The sequence below is a fragment of the Pseudochaenichthys georgianus genome, chromosome 13 (genome assembly GCF_902827115.2).
Source record: "Pseudochaenichthys georgianus chromosome 13, fPseGeo1.2, whole genome shotgun sequence".
In the NCBI taxonomy this organism is placed as follows: Eukaryota; Metazoa; Chordata; class Actinopteri; order Perciformes; family Channichthyidae; genus Pseudochaenichthys; species Pseudochaenichthys georgianus.
In genome coordinates this window covers 20943921-20960312 of record NC_047515.1, presented here as the reverse complement: position 1 = coordinate 20960312, position 16392 = coordinate 20943921, and the positions used below count along the sequence as shown (strand labels likewise).

Here is a 16392-nt window from a genome sequence, read left to right as displayed (position 1 = left end):
ATGGTAACCCTTTGCAGGGGGGCGTGGTCAGCTGCAGCTCATTTGCCACAGAATCAGCCCTTGTGAAGACAGGGCTGGAATAGAGCAAATAGAGCGAAATGAGGCATGGCTAAAATGCACGATCTGTTTGGTATTTTGAAAAAGAAACTTCACAGACATGTTTTATATAGGTATGGCCCTACAATATATTATTCAAATATAGCATGATAGGTCCACTTTAAGCAAAAGCCCATGCACAAGACCGATGTTGTGTTTTTGCTGCTTTTATCTGTTTTTTTAATGGTGTGTATAATTTACAGAATTTGAAGATGCGTACAAATTAATTGTTAGAATGAGCACCTAATGTTTAGTGTTTTTAGATTGTCGTTATTCATGGATGTGTGTAAGGTTGCACTCTTTCAGACAAAACAGCAAGTGTTGAAGATGATTTTCTTTTTGTGTAGCTTCAAGCGACCTCCTGTTAAGGCTAAGAAGTCTCCTGTGGGGAACTGGCTTTCATTTTTCCACCTGGGCAAGTCCCACTCTGTGTCCAAACGTAAACTGAAGCGACACCCCAGCGAGCCTAACGAGATAAAGAGCCTTGCACTGCCAGGTTAGTTACCCCTCCCTGTACCAAGTTAATCTTGACACTTTAATGTGTTGAAAATGTTATTTTTAGAGCTGGTAAGTATTCATTTGTATTGCTCTGATACATTTGCAGGTGGAAGAGGAGACTGCGGCACATTGCGCTCAACTAAAAGTGAGGAATCTCTCACCTCTTTGCACACTGTGGAAGGTAACTTTTACACTTTGCAAACTACAAGCTGTTTATATAATCTGTATGTACGTGATCAAATCAGATTCAGTCAAAAATGTTTATGTGCTTGTTTCCATCCCAGGGGATCCCCCGAGTTACCGCCCTCGCAGACCTCGTTCTACTAGTGAGGCCCTTTCCGGTGACTGTAGAGACAATGTACAAAACCCCAGAACTAAAGACGACTACAGGCCCCACCCCCTGAATGGGAGTTATAATGGTGCTGATTATGTCCGCACTGCAGCGTGTGTTTCACCTTCACAACAGGAGGACGATCTCGATCTTTGCCCGCCAGCTGCCGGCATCTATAGTTTGGACTTTGACCCCATGTCTTTTCAGTGCAGTCCAGCCTCTGCAACGCCTGGGCTGCAACGCAACAAAGACGGAAATAAATTGAGGAAGAGCGCAGTGTGTTCCAGTGAAGAACACATCTCTTCTCCTAACAACAACATTAGGGGCTATCATTCTCCAGATATTAGCCCGGTTATTGGTAAAGGTAGGAAGAAGGTTACCTCCAAGCAGCTCTCTCCTAAACTCAAAAAGAAATCATTTAAGACCCAGGCAGATGTTCAGAAGGCCTCCTCCTCTCCTCCACCTCTTCCTTCTTCTTCTCCCCCAGTGGAAAAAAAAAAGCGTGAAGCTCCTCTGGCAGATGGCAAGGAGCTGAGAGCCGCCTACCCACACTGCAGCCCACTCAGCATGGCAAGCCAGGCGTCAGCCCTGACCGACCTCAGTCAGCCTGCACAGAACCTCCCTGATCCAGGTTAGTACCACTCCTCTTTAACATAATACATAATATTTAACACGTATAGTATTATCTATTTAAATATTAATGCATTCTGTAGTTTCTTATGAAAGCTTTTGTGTCTTGTCCCATCATGTGTTACCATAGCTTTGTTTGTCCTGTCATACTGTAGCGTTGTTTGTCTTATCCCTCCCCAGGAACAGATAGACTTATGAGTTCAGTGTTTGTTCTCCCTCCTCACCCTCCCCTGACGAGTGCTGCGCGAAAGCTGGCTTTGGCTCTAGCTGAATCTGCCCAGAAGGCCAGCAGTGCCTCCCAGAGACGAAACAACGCCCCATCGCACCCCCCTCAGAGACGGGAAGCTCCTCACACCCAGGACAGACCACCCAGGCCCTCTGTTCTCGATCTTAAAGCGCACCCCCAAGAGTACAGTGGCCCTCAAGCCTTCTCTGGTTCCCAGTGGCAAACATCAGGACACAGCCCTGTAGAAAGGCACCACTGCCCTCATCCTGTGCAGTTTCTACCTGCGCACCTCAACTTGGAGCCGTTACAGGTCATCGACGGACCAGAAAGCATGTGCAATTACACACCTAACGTCAGCCCGCTCGGGTCAGGCAGCTTGGATGAAGGCAGTGCAGAGAGGAGGGACTGCAGGGAGGAAAAAAAGCTCAGAGATGCCACACAAGGAGAACCAACCTATCAGAGCGTTGGGGTTTCAACACCCACCCAGCCTGTCTGCTCCGCTCAGAGCCCATCAACTTCTCCTATATACGTGAACACCGACTCTATAAATGTTTTTAATTTCCGTGCTGTGCTGGCGGAGACCTCCATGCCTACCTCAATCGAGGAGGTAATTCCACGTCCTTCACAGCCCTCCTCAACCCATCACTACAGCCCAGAGGGGGACAGACCTCTCGGCCTGGTTGAGGATGGCTACAGCAAACATCATCGCCATCACCGGCCCATTCAAACAGAACGAATGCCTGCACCTCACTGCCCTCGGCCCGATGCCCTGCCACGTCACCTTTTCGGGCCAAGAAACATGTACAGGCAGTCCTCTGAAAGCCGCTACAGCACTTTAGGTTTAAGGCAACCTTTGTCACCTCAATACAGACGTTTCCCCAGAGATGAGCACCTTATCAGTGGGGGCCACAGGCATCCAGGCCAATGGCAGAGGTCAGAAGATAGAGCAGTTGGGCACCCAGCCATTCGGAGAGCCCGCTCCTTTCACTCCCCTCACATTAGTCACTACGAGCTGGCAGAGACAGACTTGCTGCCCCCTGACACCATGTTTTATGTCGAGCAGTCGTCGAGCCAAGAGCCGCCCTATCAGAGTCTGGTTCAGACTGGAATCTATCCTGTACGGCAGCATTTTGAGAACTTACATGCTGACTATCCTCAAAACCCCTATTCTGATATAAATCCAGTTGATGGCTCCAGCTATTATGTAGAGCCCTGTAGGCAAAGAGGTATCCGACACAGTCAATCTTACACCATGCGCTCCACGAGAGAAAGTGGACAAATGGATTACTACAACTACGCTCAACACCATGCTCCTCCTGTGAACAGGGAGCTCTACATAGAAAAAAGGGACACTGTCGTTTACGAGGCTAGAGATGCTGATGTTATCGAAAGAGTTGTATACCAACCAGTCAAGCAGGAGAGTCATTCCAGACTTAAAAATGCATGTCCAGATGTGCCACTTTATGAGATTCCTGTCTCGCCGACTGACACGAGAAACAGAGACATTGTGCACACAAGAAGCAAGTCTGACCCCGGGAACGCATGCCTCCTCTCTGCCAGCAGGACAGAAACTCAAAATATTGCGGTTGCTACATCCCCATCTTCTTCGAGGTCTCAACAGGCAGGCAGTGAAGTCACCAGACAGCAGTATAGTCGCCAGTCGAGTGCCGAGCCGGGATCATCCAGGCAGTTTCCGATCAAAGAGAGCTCCTCGCGCCAGCCACCTCTTCGTAAAGTCCCTTCACTTCCAGAAAGGGGCTGTTCTAACATCAAGAATGTGGAGCAGAATAACAGAAGCCACACACGAGGCCATGACCAGGATCGTTTCACGAGTTCTAACGCTGTTAACAGCTACTCCGGTATTGTGAAACCTGGCATCCTCAGGAGGCCAGGGAGGTCGCAGAGCACCAGAGAAAATCGTCACTACTATCATTACAATGCCAAATCCCCCCTAGATCCTGAACATCTGGGATCTTTTTCCACTCAGTCCAACAGAAGGACTCAGAGCACTAAAGTCCGGCCCACACAATATGACCACAAGGAGGAGTATTATGCAGCGCCCAGACCAAAACCCACAAGATCGAGTAAAGCCATGGCAGGATATTTGCCCAGCCAGGGCTGCATGTCTCCCCGCGGGCACAGACTGCTGTCCAAGGCTCTGGGTCAGGAGGCTTTTTATCATGCTGCACTGAGATCAGAGGCCGGGGTCTACGACTGATTCTGACCACTGGTTTTATCCAATATCACATCGGGGCCAAAGGAGAACAGCACTTTATTCTCTGCCAGACCAACAGACTGTTGAAAGTGTGTTTGTTTAAACCGTCAGGAGCTGCTAAAATGTGTGAAGTGAGATTACTGCTTGGGATTATACTGTCTCCGTCACTGGTAGTTTCATATTTAGCAATGGATTTTGAGGGAGCTCAAAGGGAACTAGTATGCAGATATTGTCTTAAATGTATTTGGAAGTAACATTAAGAGAGGCATGTATGGCTTATATATTTTATTTAATGTTTAAACAACAAGAGATGCTAAACTAAAGTAACTGGTTTTATTAATATGATTTCAGTATAGGAATGTGTACTCGACAACATTCATTTTAAATGTATTATATTTGTATAATAACACACCGCTAACATATGGCCAATGTACTGTACATTTTCTTTTATATCCCAGTCTGCTCAGACTTCAACAAGCACTTTTGAGGATAACTGTGTATGAAACACATTGTCTTTTCGTGGTGTACATGAATCCTCTTGATATACAGTAGCCTATATATTTTTTTCTGTAAAAAAACGGCTTGCTCTTAATCATTTATAAATAACAAATTAGCACTTTTGGGGGGTAAAATGGAAGATAACCTCACCTTTTTTCTTTAGCACACATTGTATAATGCAATCTTTAAATAGCAATGAGTGCTATGATTTCTGTTAAGGTCAAAGCTAACATATGCTACACATACTGTAAATGCAAATTAACTCATTCAGCTCAGTGAAAAAGTGTATTTGTATGGCATTGTGGTTTTGTCACAAACATGAACATTTCTTTCCTCTTTTAGGGAACTTTTAACAATGTGGTGTTTTACATAAAATATGATGTTTATTTCAATAAAGAAACTGTTTCAGATCCAATCATGTAGAAGAGGATATTCTGTTAAGATATGTTAAATGCGTTATTTTAGTGAGTCTTAAACAAATAAAGATACTTTATCATATCAATTATAGTTTGAATTCTTGTCTCATATATTTTTGCCCCAGTATCACCCCTTAAAGAGTGAGGTTAATTACCGGGTTTGGCATTGCACTGAAATAACACTGTCAGACTCACAATAGAAAGAAAAAAAGACCACAATAATTGCAGAGGAAACAGAGATAATATCTGCTTATTTATTTAAATATATTTTACACATTTATATTTCCTTACAACATACCGCCTACATTACCTACAATGCAATATTAATGCCAACAGTTGCGTCAGAGGTTCAGGTGTGTTATGCTAATAGCATAACGCACATGTGTTGCTAGTAGCTGCTAATGTACTAGTAGCAACAGGAGCAGTCTACTCTACAGAGGTCTGGTAAGCTCACTTCTTACTTACTTGACAATCCTAAGTGTTGAATTTCAATCTGGGCTCCAAACCACAGTTACACACAGTTAGTTAGTTTTGGCTGTATTTGCAAGCATACATTTTAGTCAAGGAGGTAAAATAGGCTATATTTAACGCTATCCAGCCAGGATTGAGAAAAAAACATTAGTGTTGTGTTGTATTCTTACAAGCTGCATAAAATATATTTCTTCTTCTAATTGAAACTTTTTATCATTAGGCCTACATGTTTTCCAAGTTTCGACTCAAATACGGTAGGATTTTGGGAAAAGGGTTATGTTCAACCAACAACAAATTAGGGTTGCCAGAAACTGACCATGATCAAAATCGATTATTCGGCAGCCCTATGTTTTGGTTGAAACTAAGCCAAAAAAAAACATAAATAATAATAATAAAAATATATAAATAAAATCGATTTTTAAAAATAATATTCGATTATGGAGACTGTAGCGAATATTCGAATAATCGAATAATCGCTGGCATCCCTACAACAAATGTATTTTCACCCACATGTTTGAAAGAGTATTTTAAACTTGCTAAAATAAACAAAAATAATAAAATGGCAGAACAATGGTTAGTGTTTTGAACCAGGAAAAATATTAGATAATTAATTCAATTCGTATTATTTCTGTTAAAAATATTGCCACCTGACCCCCAATTCAGGAGCTACTATATTAAGAATACACATGCTCCCCAGTGCCTTCTACTCACCACAAGGAGGCACTGTAGCACTGCAGGAATGATACATCTCCTGCTTTTGTGACAGGTCATATCTATTCAAACACATTGCAGAGGATCCTTTTTTTTTCTTAATAGTGATTTTGAATACTCAGTTATTGAGTGTGAAAGATCCCTCTGGTTGACTACAGTAGTTACCTTGGCTGTGGATGACTTGCTCTGAAGACCATGCACCTGTATACTCCTAGACTACCATAAGCTTGTTGCTTTAGAAACGCCATGCAATCATGGTTTAAAGTGTGCTTGAGAGGCTAAAGGATAATCAGAAGGAAGCATCCAAGGTTGTCCAAAGTGCCTTGGGAATTGTTGCTTTGTTAGAAATTATTAAAGTGCCCCTCTTCCCGCCCTCCCAGATCAAAACAGCCTCCCATTCACAGCTGACTGAAAGGCTTGGTCTGTGGTGATAAAAACATTAAGAGAGCCTGTGGACTCAAAGCAATGTCTCCTGGCAGCTCTGCATTGCTCCTGGAGCAGTGAGCCATTGTTTATTCATCGCCACATTGGCATTCAAAGTGCATCCTCACTGTTCTCTCTCATATACAACAAGTTGCAATTTTTATGCATGTGAAGGTTGAAGGCAAATTATTTATGGGAGACTGGACCTGAGAAAAGAGAACGGCCTCGAGCAAAATGGTTTACGTTGGTATTTTCTATAGGCTATTGAATTCGCTGGATCACAGCAAGATATGCATGTATTATTCAGCTTTTCAGATGAAGAATGGTTGTCCTGCTAGACAGCCATCTGCTTTTTGGACATTGTGATGCATTTGAGATATGCTATACTTTTCAGGATATGGTTAAGGTCTTTTTTTTCAGCAGGGGACACATTAAATGAGTGGAAAAATGGTTATTCAGTGTCCCTCCCTATAGGTTTTTACATCCCCCTCACTGCAGTGAAGGTTTTAAAGTAAGAAATAACTGAGAAGAAATGGTGTAGGTCTTGATGTGTCTGAATTGAGAGAAATAGTTGAGGTTCAGCTGCAAAAGGAAAAAACGTTCACCTGTATGAGAAATTATTCAAGAACATCTGGTGGCGTCCAGATGCAGGGATGAAATGTGTGAAGCTTGTGGGGCCAAACATCAGCAGGTGCAAGGTGAGAGGACTGCCATATCTCCAGGGGCAGGTGCGCTGCGGGATAATGGTTGCCCTATACACCTTAGAAAATTACTCTTTAGAATTGCACAGAATTGGGCATTATAGACTCTTTACATTCCGGAGTAACAATTTAAAAACCCTAATGGTTCTTTCTGTGCAGTCTGCATATCTAGTGGTAATATAACACATGGCAGGAGCTGTGTTTCTCTGGTTCACTGCACTTTAGTGGCTCCATAAAGAATACTTTTTGGTTGTTCATTATAGTCTAATGTTCCATTACAAAACATTATTGGAACTATATGACTGTACACTTTCTCATTGTTCCTTTGATAGATCTTGACTATGTGCAGAGTGTATTTAAGTAGTACAAAAGTACAACCCTTGTTCTGTGTGACTAAGGGAAGTCTGATCCTCACTCTGTACAATCTGGCTTTGAGCACACTGTCCTTTGTGTTGACGGTTACAAGATTAGTTTCACAAGAGCTAAACAAGTAGTCTGCAGTTTTTAACTTTTAGGCACGTTCCTGTTATCTTGTCTACATCGTACTGATTATTTAGTTAGGAGAAGCACAGCCTTCCATGTTTTTTTCGATTTTCTCTCATTCCATGCTTGTTTGTAAGAAGTGTTTAAAAGAGCGCTTTAAAACAAAAACAATCTCCGTAAACACAGACATTTCAGTTTGTATTCTTCGAGGTCAGGTAGTAGGGACATGACGAATCACGGAAGGATACATCATGACTGAAAAAGAAACTAACGTAAGTGGCTGTCACTGTTTTTTAAAAGCGTCCTCATTTCAGACTGTCCTCACTATAACAAAAGCCAGATAGTTGTACGAGCTCAAAACCCCCAGAGTAGTGTGGACACTAGGCATTAGAGTAGTGTTATGACCGGCCCGTTGGCCACAACAGAAAAACCAGGAGAGACGCTCAAAGTTCTTATTCATAACACTCCGTTCGATGTCTCACTATGGGGTGCGCTTCATCGCGGAGCAAACAGAAGCATCAATCTCATTACGCCAATCCTGATTGGCCGGTGATTCTTGATGTCAACGTCAGGGGAAATCACCCCCTATAAGTAGCCTGCGCCACGACGCATGCGTCATTCAAACACCTCTTCTCGCTTCAGAGCACATCTCGAACGGTAGCCGGGCTAGCTTAACAGTCCACAGACTGAATCCAAAGCAAATTTTCGGTCGACGGGCGTTAGCCGGCTACCCGATTCTCTCACAGAAGAGTATTATAGTCAACCTCGCCGTTCTTCCTCTGGAGTAAGGTAAGGTTTTGACTTCAAGTTAGCAACACACCAGTTGCTAACTTGTGTTTTTTCCCTCACTACCGACACCACGGTAGCGAGGACACTTTTTTCTTCTCTCTTCCACGGAGGAGAAAAGGATTACAGGAATATTACCATACCAGGTAATATCCTTGAGAGAAAAAGACCCACGCTGTCCTTTTTTCCCCCGGATTAAAGACAGATCGGTAAACATTTTTTTCTCGAACGTACCTGTCATGAGTGGACCCTCTCCACGCCTCACGGCGAACGAGATGGATGCCTCTCCCCCTCACACCAGAGGAGTCAGGAACTCGGAGGCTCAGCGCTGCGGTTGCGGGTTGAAAGTGTCAGGCACAGACTCATACCAGATCTGTTCGTCCTGCCTCGGGCTGGAACACGCCCAGGAGGCCATCGACAACCCCGGCTCGTGCGGACATTGTGCCCGCCTCACCGTGAAGAGCCTCCACCGAAGGTTAGCGCAACAAGTTAACCTGTCGGGACGGGACCCCCTCATGTCCACTGATCCGCCGACCGGCAATCAAGACACGGGGACGTCTGCCGCAGAGATGGAGCCACTCACTGCGGTCTGGGGCTCACCGACAGCGGCACCCGCAGAACCGGAATCCCGCGCCATATCAGGCCGAGATCCGGTGGCGGCAAGAAACGCCGGAACGGGGCCCCACGCTATACCAAGCTGGGGCTCCCGACTGGACCTCACCACGGTTTCACCCGCGGAAGATGTCCTGGAGTTAGACTGCATGGAGGACGAAGAGTACACCTCTGAGTTCCTCCTGTCTGACTCGGATGAGCAGGAAGACGACGTCTTCATGTCATCGACTCAGGCTGCAAAGCCGGGAGCGATGGCTGCTCCCCCGGGCGACAGCACACCAGCTTCGCCCTGTCTCAGTATGGATCTACAAGCCGTGTGTCAGCGCGCTGCGGCCAAACTAGACATCCCATGGCCCGAAGTGGCCAAGGAGACCTCCAGGTCCCGTTACGAGGGAAAACTTTTTTCCCAAACAACGAGGGCAAAGAGGCAACTCCTCCCGGTCTTCCCGGAGATGTTGGATGAGGTGTCGGTCTCGTGGAGAGACCGGCCCTTTAGCAACAAGGCCCCAATCCAGGGTGCCCACTCCCTTGACTGTGACGGTATGGAGAGGCTTGGCCTGCTCCACATACCACCTATGGAACCGCTGGTGGCAGCCCACAAGCAGGAACCCCACACTGCCAGCAAAAACGGACCGATTCCAGTCTACCATGACGGAACGGGCCTACAGAGCCGCAGCATTGTCCGCCAGGGCTCTGAACGTTTCCTCGATGCTAACCGCATACCAAGCGGAGCTCTGTGAGGATATGTCGAGCAATCCTGGACCGGCCACTCTGGACGAGATAGCCGCGGTCACAGACATTGGTCTCCGTGTCCAACGCTGCGCCGTCCAGGCCACGGGCAAGGTAATGGGGATCATGGTGGTGCAGGAAAGAGCTAGATGGCTCAACCTCACCAACCTCCCAGACCGGGAAAAGGAAGATGTGCTTGACATGCCCATCGTTCCCGAGGGGATTTTCGGCTACGCTCTCGCTTCCATGCAAAGGAAGTGCGAGTCGAAAAAGAAGGAAGACGAGGCTCTCCACCTTTGTCTCCCTCGAAGGGTCCAGCCGCGGCCTTTGCAACGGCGGCCCTTCGCCCACGCTGCACCGCGCTCTGCTGGGTTCAAAGTACCAGGACAGCAGAGGGCGCAGCCCGCCCCGAGTCCCCAGCCCAGGCAGGAGACGAGGGCGAGTTGGTCTAGCCCAGGCACAGCCAACCCAGAATTTCGGCCAGCAGGCGAGGAAGAAGAAGCGAGCTGCCTGACAGCCCCTCCTTCTCCCCTCCGTGACGGAGCTGGAAGTTCCTTCCCCGGCTCTAAATGTGTCCCCGCCGCCTCGAGAGATGCCTCAACGCCATCCTCAAGTCCGCACAAGACACATGTCACATCGTTATTGTCTGAATAAACCATTTTCCGCTGACGCATCCAGGCTTCGGCCAAGGGCGCAGCCCAAAAAAATGAAAAGAAAGACAATAAACAGTCCGTTAACCATAAATCCCCTTCTGAGAGCAGCTACGGCCTCTCTCAAAAGGCGGATAATAAACGGGTCTGTGAAGGCACCACCGCCACGTGCGTACGCAGTGCCGGCTAGAGCTATAAAGAACGGCCCGTCAATCCTTCCCCTTTCAAGAGCAGCTACGGCATCTCTCAAAGGACGGATTATTGACGGGTCCGTGAAGCCACCGCCACACACATGCGCAGTGCCGGCCAGGGCTTTAAGGGCACCACCGGCACGCGCAGGCGCAGTGCCGACTGGAGCCGTGAGGGCACCATCGGCACCACCGGCACACACATGCGCAGTACCGGCTGGAGCTGAAAAGGCACCTCCATCACGCACATGTGCAGTGCCGGTCGGAGCCATAAGAGTGACATCCCAGCTGGCTCTAAGGAGCATACAGCAGGAGATACTCACGATGTCTGCCTGGGCTTCTCAAAACAGTTATAATTTATCTGTTTTCACAAACCCAGTGAGAGTCAACCCACATTCTGGAGAGAAGAGTTCTCTCTCTCCCAGAAAGAAGGGTTTTATCTATAAAGCCCACCGAGCGGAGTCAGATTACGGAGGAGTATGTCCTTGTAAAGCACCCGCTCAACATGGGCCTCATAATAAAACTAAACCCCGAACGCCACGGCTTACGGAGAGTTTTTGGTGATTATGAAATGCGTAGTGGCACTACACCCGACTTTTCCAGTGCGGGACGCGCCTACGGGTGCAGTCCTTTCACGGAAGGTGGTCACCACGGACGCAGGTCTCAGACGGGCTGACAGGGGACTTACGAAGGTCGCCCGGTGAGAGGTCTCTAGAACAGAGACTTCCAGCGGGCACGCGTAAATTACCCGGAGCTTTTAGCGGTGTTCCCCACCCAAAAATGCTTCCTGCCTTCTCTCAGAGGACTTCATGTCCCCGTGAGGATAGACAACACGATATCGTGTATGAACCGCCAGGGGAGTTTGCGTTGTCTCCAGTCACACACACTGGCACACAAACTGATCCCTTGGAGCGGCAGACGTCTCCTCTCTCTGAGAACGACACAAGTACCGGGTGTTATGCACCTAGGGACAGAATTACTGTCAAAAGGTGCACCACTCTATACAGACTGGACTCCTCATCCAAGGATCGAGAGTCCGCTGTGGGTGCGTTACGGCGGAGCCGCGTTAAATCTTTTTCGCAAGGGGAGAAAATGCTCAATGACAGCTGTTATCTTTAATGCACGATTTAAACGCACCGTTAGGCGGGGACGCACTCGTACACGATTGACCTCCGGGTCCTCTGTACACGTTCCCACCCCTGGTTCTGTTCCCCTTAACTCCGGCCAGAGTGAAAGAGCAACGCCACACACGTACTCTGATGTTTCCACCCTAGCCCGCAATATACGGGCTGGCGGAGATATATCAGCTGTTGTGCGGGCAGTCATGGCAGCCCCCACCACGCAGGGACAGATTGTCTCAGGCGGAGAGGGCGATCCTTCACCCACGCCCAGAGCACGGGGCACTATGGGCCTGACCCGTGAGTGGTACAATCTGAATACAGTGGGACTCCCTCAGAAGGTGATACACACTATTCAGAGTGCGAGAGCTTCATCCACCAGGTCTCTTTACGACTGTAAGTGGAGGGTGTTTGAGGAGTGGTGCCTTCAAGAAGGACACATCTCTTTTCAATGTCCTGTCGGGATGATTTTATCATTCCTACAGGACTTGATCGATAAACAGAGAGCTTTTTCCACGATCAAGGTGTACCTGGCTGCTATTGCTGCATGCCATGTGGGCTTTGAGGGTAAGACGGCTAGCCAACATCCTTTGGTTTGCCGTTTTATGAAGGGAGCGCACAGGCTCCTCCCTGTCTCCAGGTCGCTGGTGCCCTTATGGGACCTGGCAGTGGTTTTAAATGGGCTCAAAATGACCCCATTTGAACCCCTGGAGGGAGCTGACATGAAACATCTGTCACTCAAGACAGTGCTGTTACTGGCCCTGGCATCCGCTAAACGGGTCAGCGATATCCATGCACTGTCTGTACATCCCTCATGCACTCAGTTCGCCCCAGGGCAAACGAGAGTGTTGTTGAAACCCAACCCTGCCTTTACACCAAAGGTGGTTGGTTCGTGTACCCCGATTGACATTGAGGCATTTCCTCCGCAGCTGGTTTCCTCCGGGGAGCAGCAGCAGGATCTATTGTGTCCAGTCCGGGCTTTGCACACATATATGGACAGATCAAAGGAGCTTCGTCTTAATGACCAACTCTTCGTGTCCTGGGCTAAACCTCACAAGGGTAAGCCTGTTACTAAGCAACGACTATCCCACTGGATCGTGGAGGCGATTGCTTTGGCCTATACGAGTCAGAATCTGCAAGCACCTTTGGGTCTGCGGGCTCACTCGACTCGGGGCCTGGCTACATCCTGGGCTTTGTTCAAGGGTGTTTCCATCCAGGATATCTGTGCGGCGGCAAGCTGGTCTTCGCCACTCACTTTTGTCCGCTTTTACAGGCTGGAAGTCTCCGCTCCAAGCGTGGCCCGAGCAGTGCTGGGCACCTTGTTGAGTCGGGACTCCACCTGTTAAATTCTGGTTGATCGGTGATCTTCGAGATAAGCTCGTCTGGCAATACGGGAGCTACAATATCCCATAGTGAGACATCGAACGGAGTGTTATGAATGAGAACTATAGGTTACTTGCGTAACCCCAGTCTCAGAGTAACATGAAGTGAGATGTCTCACCAGACGGCCCTCCTTGCTATGGTGAAGCGAGAAGAGGTGCTTATTTTGAATGACGCATGCGTCGTGGCGCAGGCTACTTATAGGGGGTGATTTCCCCTGACGTTGACGTCAAGAAACACCGGCCAATCAGGATTGGCGTAATGAGATTGATGCTTCTGTTTGCTCCGCGATGAGGTGCATCCCATAGTGAGACATCTCACTTCATGTTACTCTGAGAACTGGGGTTACGTAAGTAACCTATAGTTTCCAATAATCTCGGCACTTTATTCGGCAACACCAAAAACAGCAGAGGGTGGACGAGGGGAAAGGATCACGGTGAGTCCCTCCGCAGCAGGCTTGGAGAGAGACGGGGGCCTGTAACTCCGGGCAGCTGGGCTTAAGTAGCACCTCCGGCCAGGTGTACCCGATCACACTGATTGGACCTGCAACAACATTCACACCCTCACAGAAACTTACTAGGTAACTCCCCCCCCTAGTCTTCATGAGGCGTAGCGGTGGGTATGTATGCACTTACAGCCCGCTGGACCGAAAGAGGCTACCAGGTAACCGGCAACCCCCTTGACCCACGGAAGTGCTCCCGAGCAAGTTTAGGGAACAGGGAAAGTGAAGCTCTAACCACCGTACCCCAACACTATCAAGGCCCCCCCTAGACGAAATCCAAAGGGGAAACGCCTCTTGAACCTACCAGGGGAAACACTCCTACAGGTATTGTACACACAGGCGGGACCATACTCGTTCAAAATAGTGGATATACAACACCATATAAGGCCACATACGTCACTGTCATCCGAGGGAATCCCCAACACGTGACGTAACAGTCATATGGGCGATACTGCTCCCAGCTTCTCCCCCAAAAGAAACTCAGGCTACCAATTAGCCACGAACACAGGCTAACCCAGGTACAGCTAACGCCACACCAACCCAACTAACTCCCGGTTCCTACTCACGATAGACGAGCCCCCAGTTGTTATGACCGGCCCGTTGGCCACACCAGAAAAACCAGGAGAGACGCTCAAAGTTTCCAATAATCTCGGCACTTTATTCGGCAACACCAAAAACAGCAGAGGGTGGACGAGGGGAAAGGATCACGGTGAGTCCCTCCGCAACAGGCTTGGAGAGAGTCATGACGGGGGCCTGTAACTCCGGGCAGCTGGGCTTAAGTAGCATTTCCGGCCAGGTGTCCCCGATCACGCTGATTGGACCTGCAACAACATTCACACCCTCACAGGCCCCAGGCTCTGGGGTCGTCACAGTAGCAACAGTTTAGCATTTTTAAATGGGACTGTATTGGATGTAGCCATAGAGATATTCTATGGTTCACTGCAATTCCTAGTTAACATGACAATGGGTTCTAATTAAAGTACAGCCACCAAGAGAACCAATTAGCCCCTGTCTATGGCCAGAAGTATATATTTGTATTTATTTAATTCAAGTGTATCCATGGTTTGAATTAGAAAATCAGCTGCCTTTTAGAGGAGGGGGTGTTAGCGAGTGGAGGAAAGCAGGGATGTAATGCTTGGTGATTGAATAAGTGATTAGACCCCAGGTTTACACAAAGGCTCCTCACTTGCAGTAATGGCTGTCTGTCAGGGCCCAGTTTTTTTTATTTGACATTAAAATGCATGTCAAAGTGACTAAGCAACCAGAAGACTGGGTTCTGGCCCACACAATGAAATGCTCGGTTTGTGTTGCAAAAATAATGCTCTTGACCTTTAACTGATGAATAATAACCAGAGACAGAGAATGCAATTATCCAAGGCATTACAGTTGGTTCAAAAGGTAACACCCAATTGAATAAGCTTTACCCATGTGAATCCATCTGGGACATTTACTTGTAACTGATACATCTGTTATTTTTGGGGCATGGCTTTACAGTGCTTAATACAGTTTGATTATTTGGAATTTCACAAACATTTAAAACCATAAGGCATTACTAATGAGGAAATGAGAACAAAAGCCACGTCATTCAAACGGTTCCAGGCAACAGATGGTTTTATGCATAGAAAATAAAAAGCTCCCCATCTGGATCACTGAGCATTCAGGGTAACCATCAGATGAGAGGCCAGAGTAAACAAGCTTACGCTCAGTTGCTGTGCAGACCCGCAGCATTCACTGTTGCTAATGTTGTTGCCACTCCTGCAGGTGGATATTAAGTTGTGGTGTTCAGTGACACTGAAGGAAGACTGGTAAAATAGTCAGGGCGTGAAGATTGTATATTATAAAGGAAACCTATCGCTAAGCTGAAAATTATTAAAAAGCAGTCATTTAACGGAACAGGGAGCATGACTTGCTTCAGGCACTACCTTCCGTAATTTCAAAAGTGCTTAATTTAGCCGGGCATTTATGGATTTCATTTCTGCATTATCCATGCTTGGATATAATCTGTGTCTCTGACATGCCTTTTTTTTTATAAGAGGAAATATAAAAAAAAAATCTTTGTAAGGTGAAAGCAGTGCAAGTGCATACTGTATATATTTTTGTTGCTTTATTTCATTAAACTTAACTTTATATGATTAATGCTTTAATATAAGTTAAACCCGGTTCAATAACAAAATTATAATGACTAATAATTAGGGGTGTAACGGTTCACAAACATTTCGGGTCGGTACGTACCTCGGTTTTTAGGTCACGGTTCGGTACGTTCTCATTCATAACACTCCATTCGTTGTCTCACTATGGGATGCGCCTCATCGCGGAGCAAACAGAAGCATCAATCTCATTACGCCAATCCTGATTGGCTGGTGATCTTGACGTCAACGTCAGGGAATCACCCCCTATAAGTAGCTTGCGCCACGACGTATGCGTCATTCAAACACCTCTTCTCGCTTCAGAGCACATCTCTATATTAGCCGGACAAGCTTAACGGTCCACAGACTGAACCCAAATATAACCATTTCGGTCGCCGGGCGCTCGCCGGCTACTCCTTCTGCTTTGCAGGAAGACGGTAATACTAACGCCAGTTAGTATTGAAATCGTCAATACTAAGGTAGGTCTGATTTTTTTCAAGCTAGGTACACACCTGTTGCTAGCTAGCTTCCCCTTACTTCCGTCACCACGGTAGCGAGGACGCTTTTCTTTTTCTCTCTCACGGAGGAGAAAAGGATTAGAA

At 47.3% G+C, this 16392-nt stretch overlaps 1 protein-coding gene across 1 annotated transcript in view; it reads left to right on the top strand.

Moving 5' to 3' along the window:
• Positions 1-4719, top strand: part of arhgap32a (Rho GTPase activating protein 32a) — a 28532-nt gene extending 23813 nt beyond the window's left edge. The window contains exons 19-22 of the mRNA XM_034097516.2: positions 444-592; positions 701-775; positions 879-1556; positions 1736-4719. Coding sequence (XP_033953407.1) covers positions 444-592; positions 701-775; positions 879-1556; positions 1736-3999 — 3166 coding nt within the window. The 3' untranslated portion in view covers positions 4000-4719. The remainder of the gene's footprint in view (positions 1-443; positions 593-700; positions 776-878; positions 1557-1735) is intronic.
• Positions 4720-16392: the final 11673 nt, after the last annotated feature.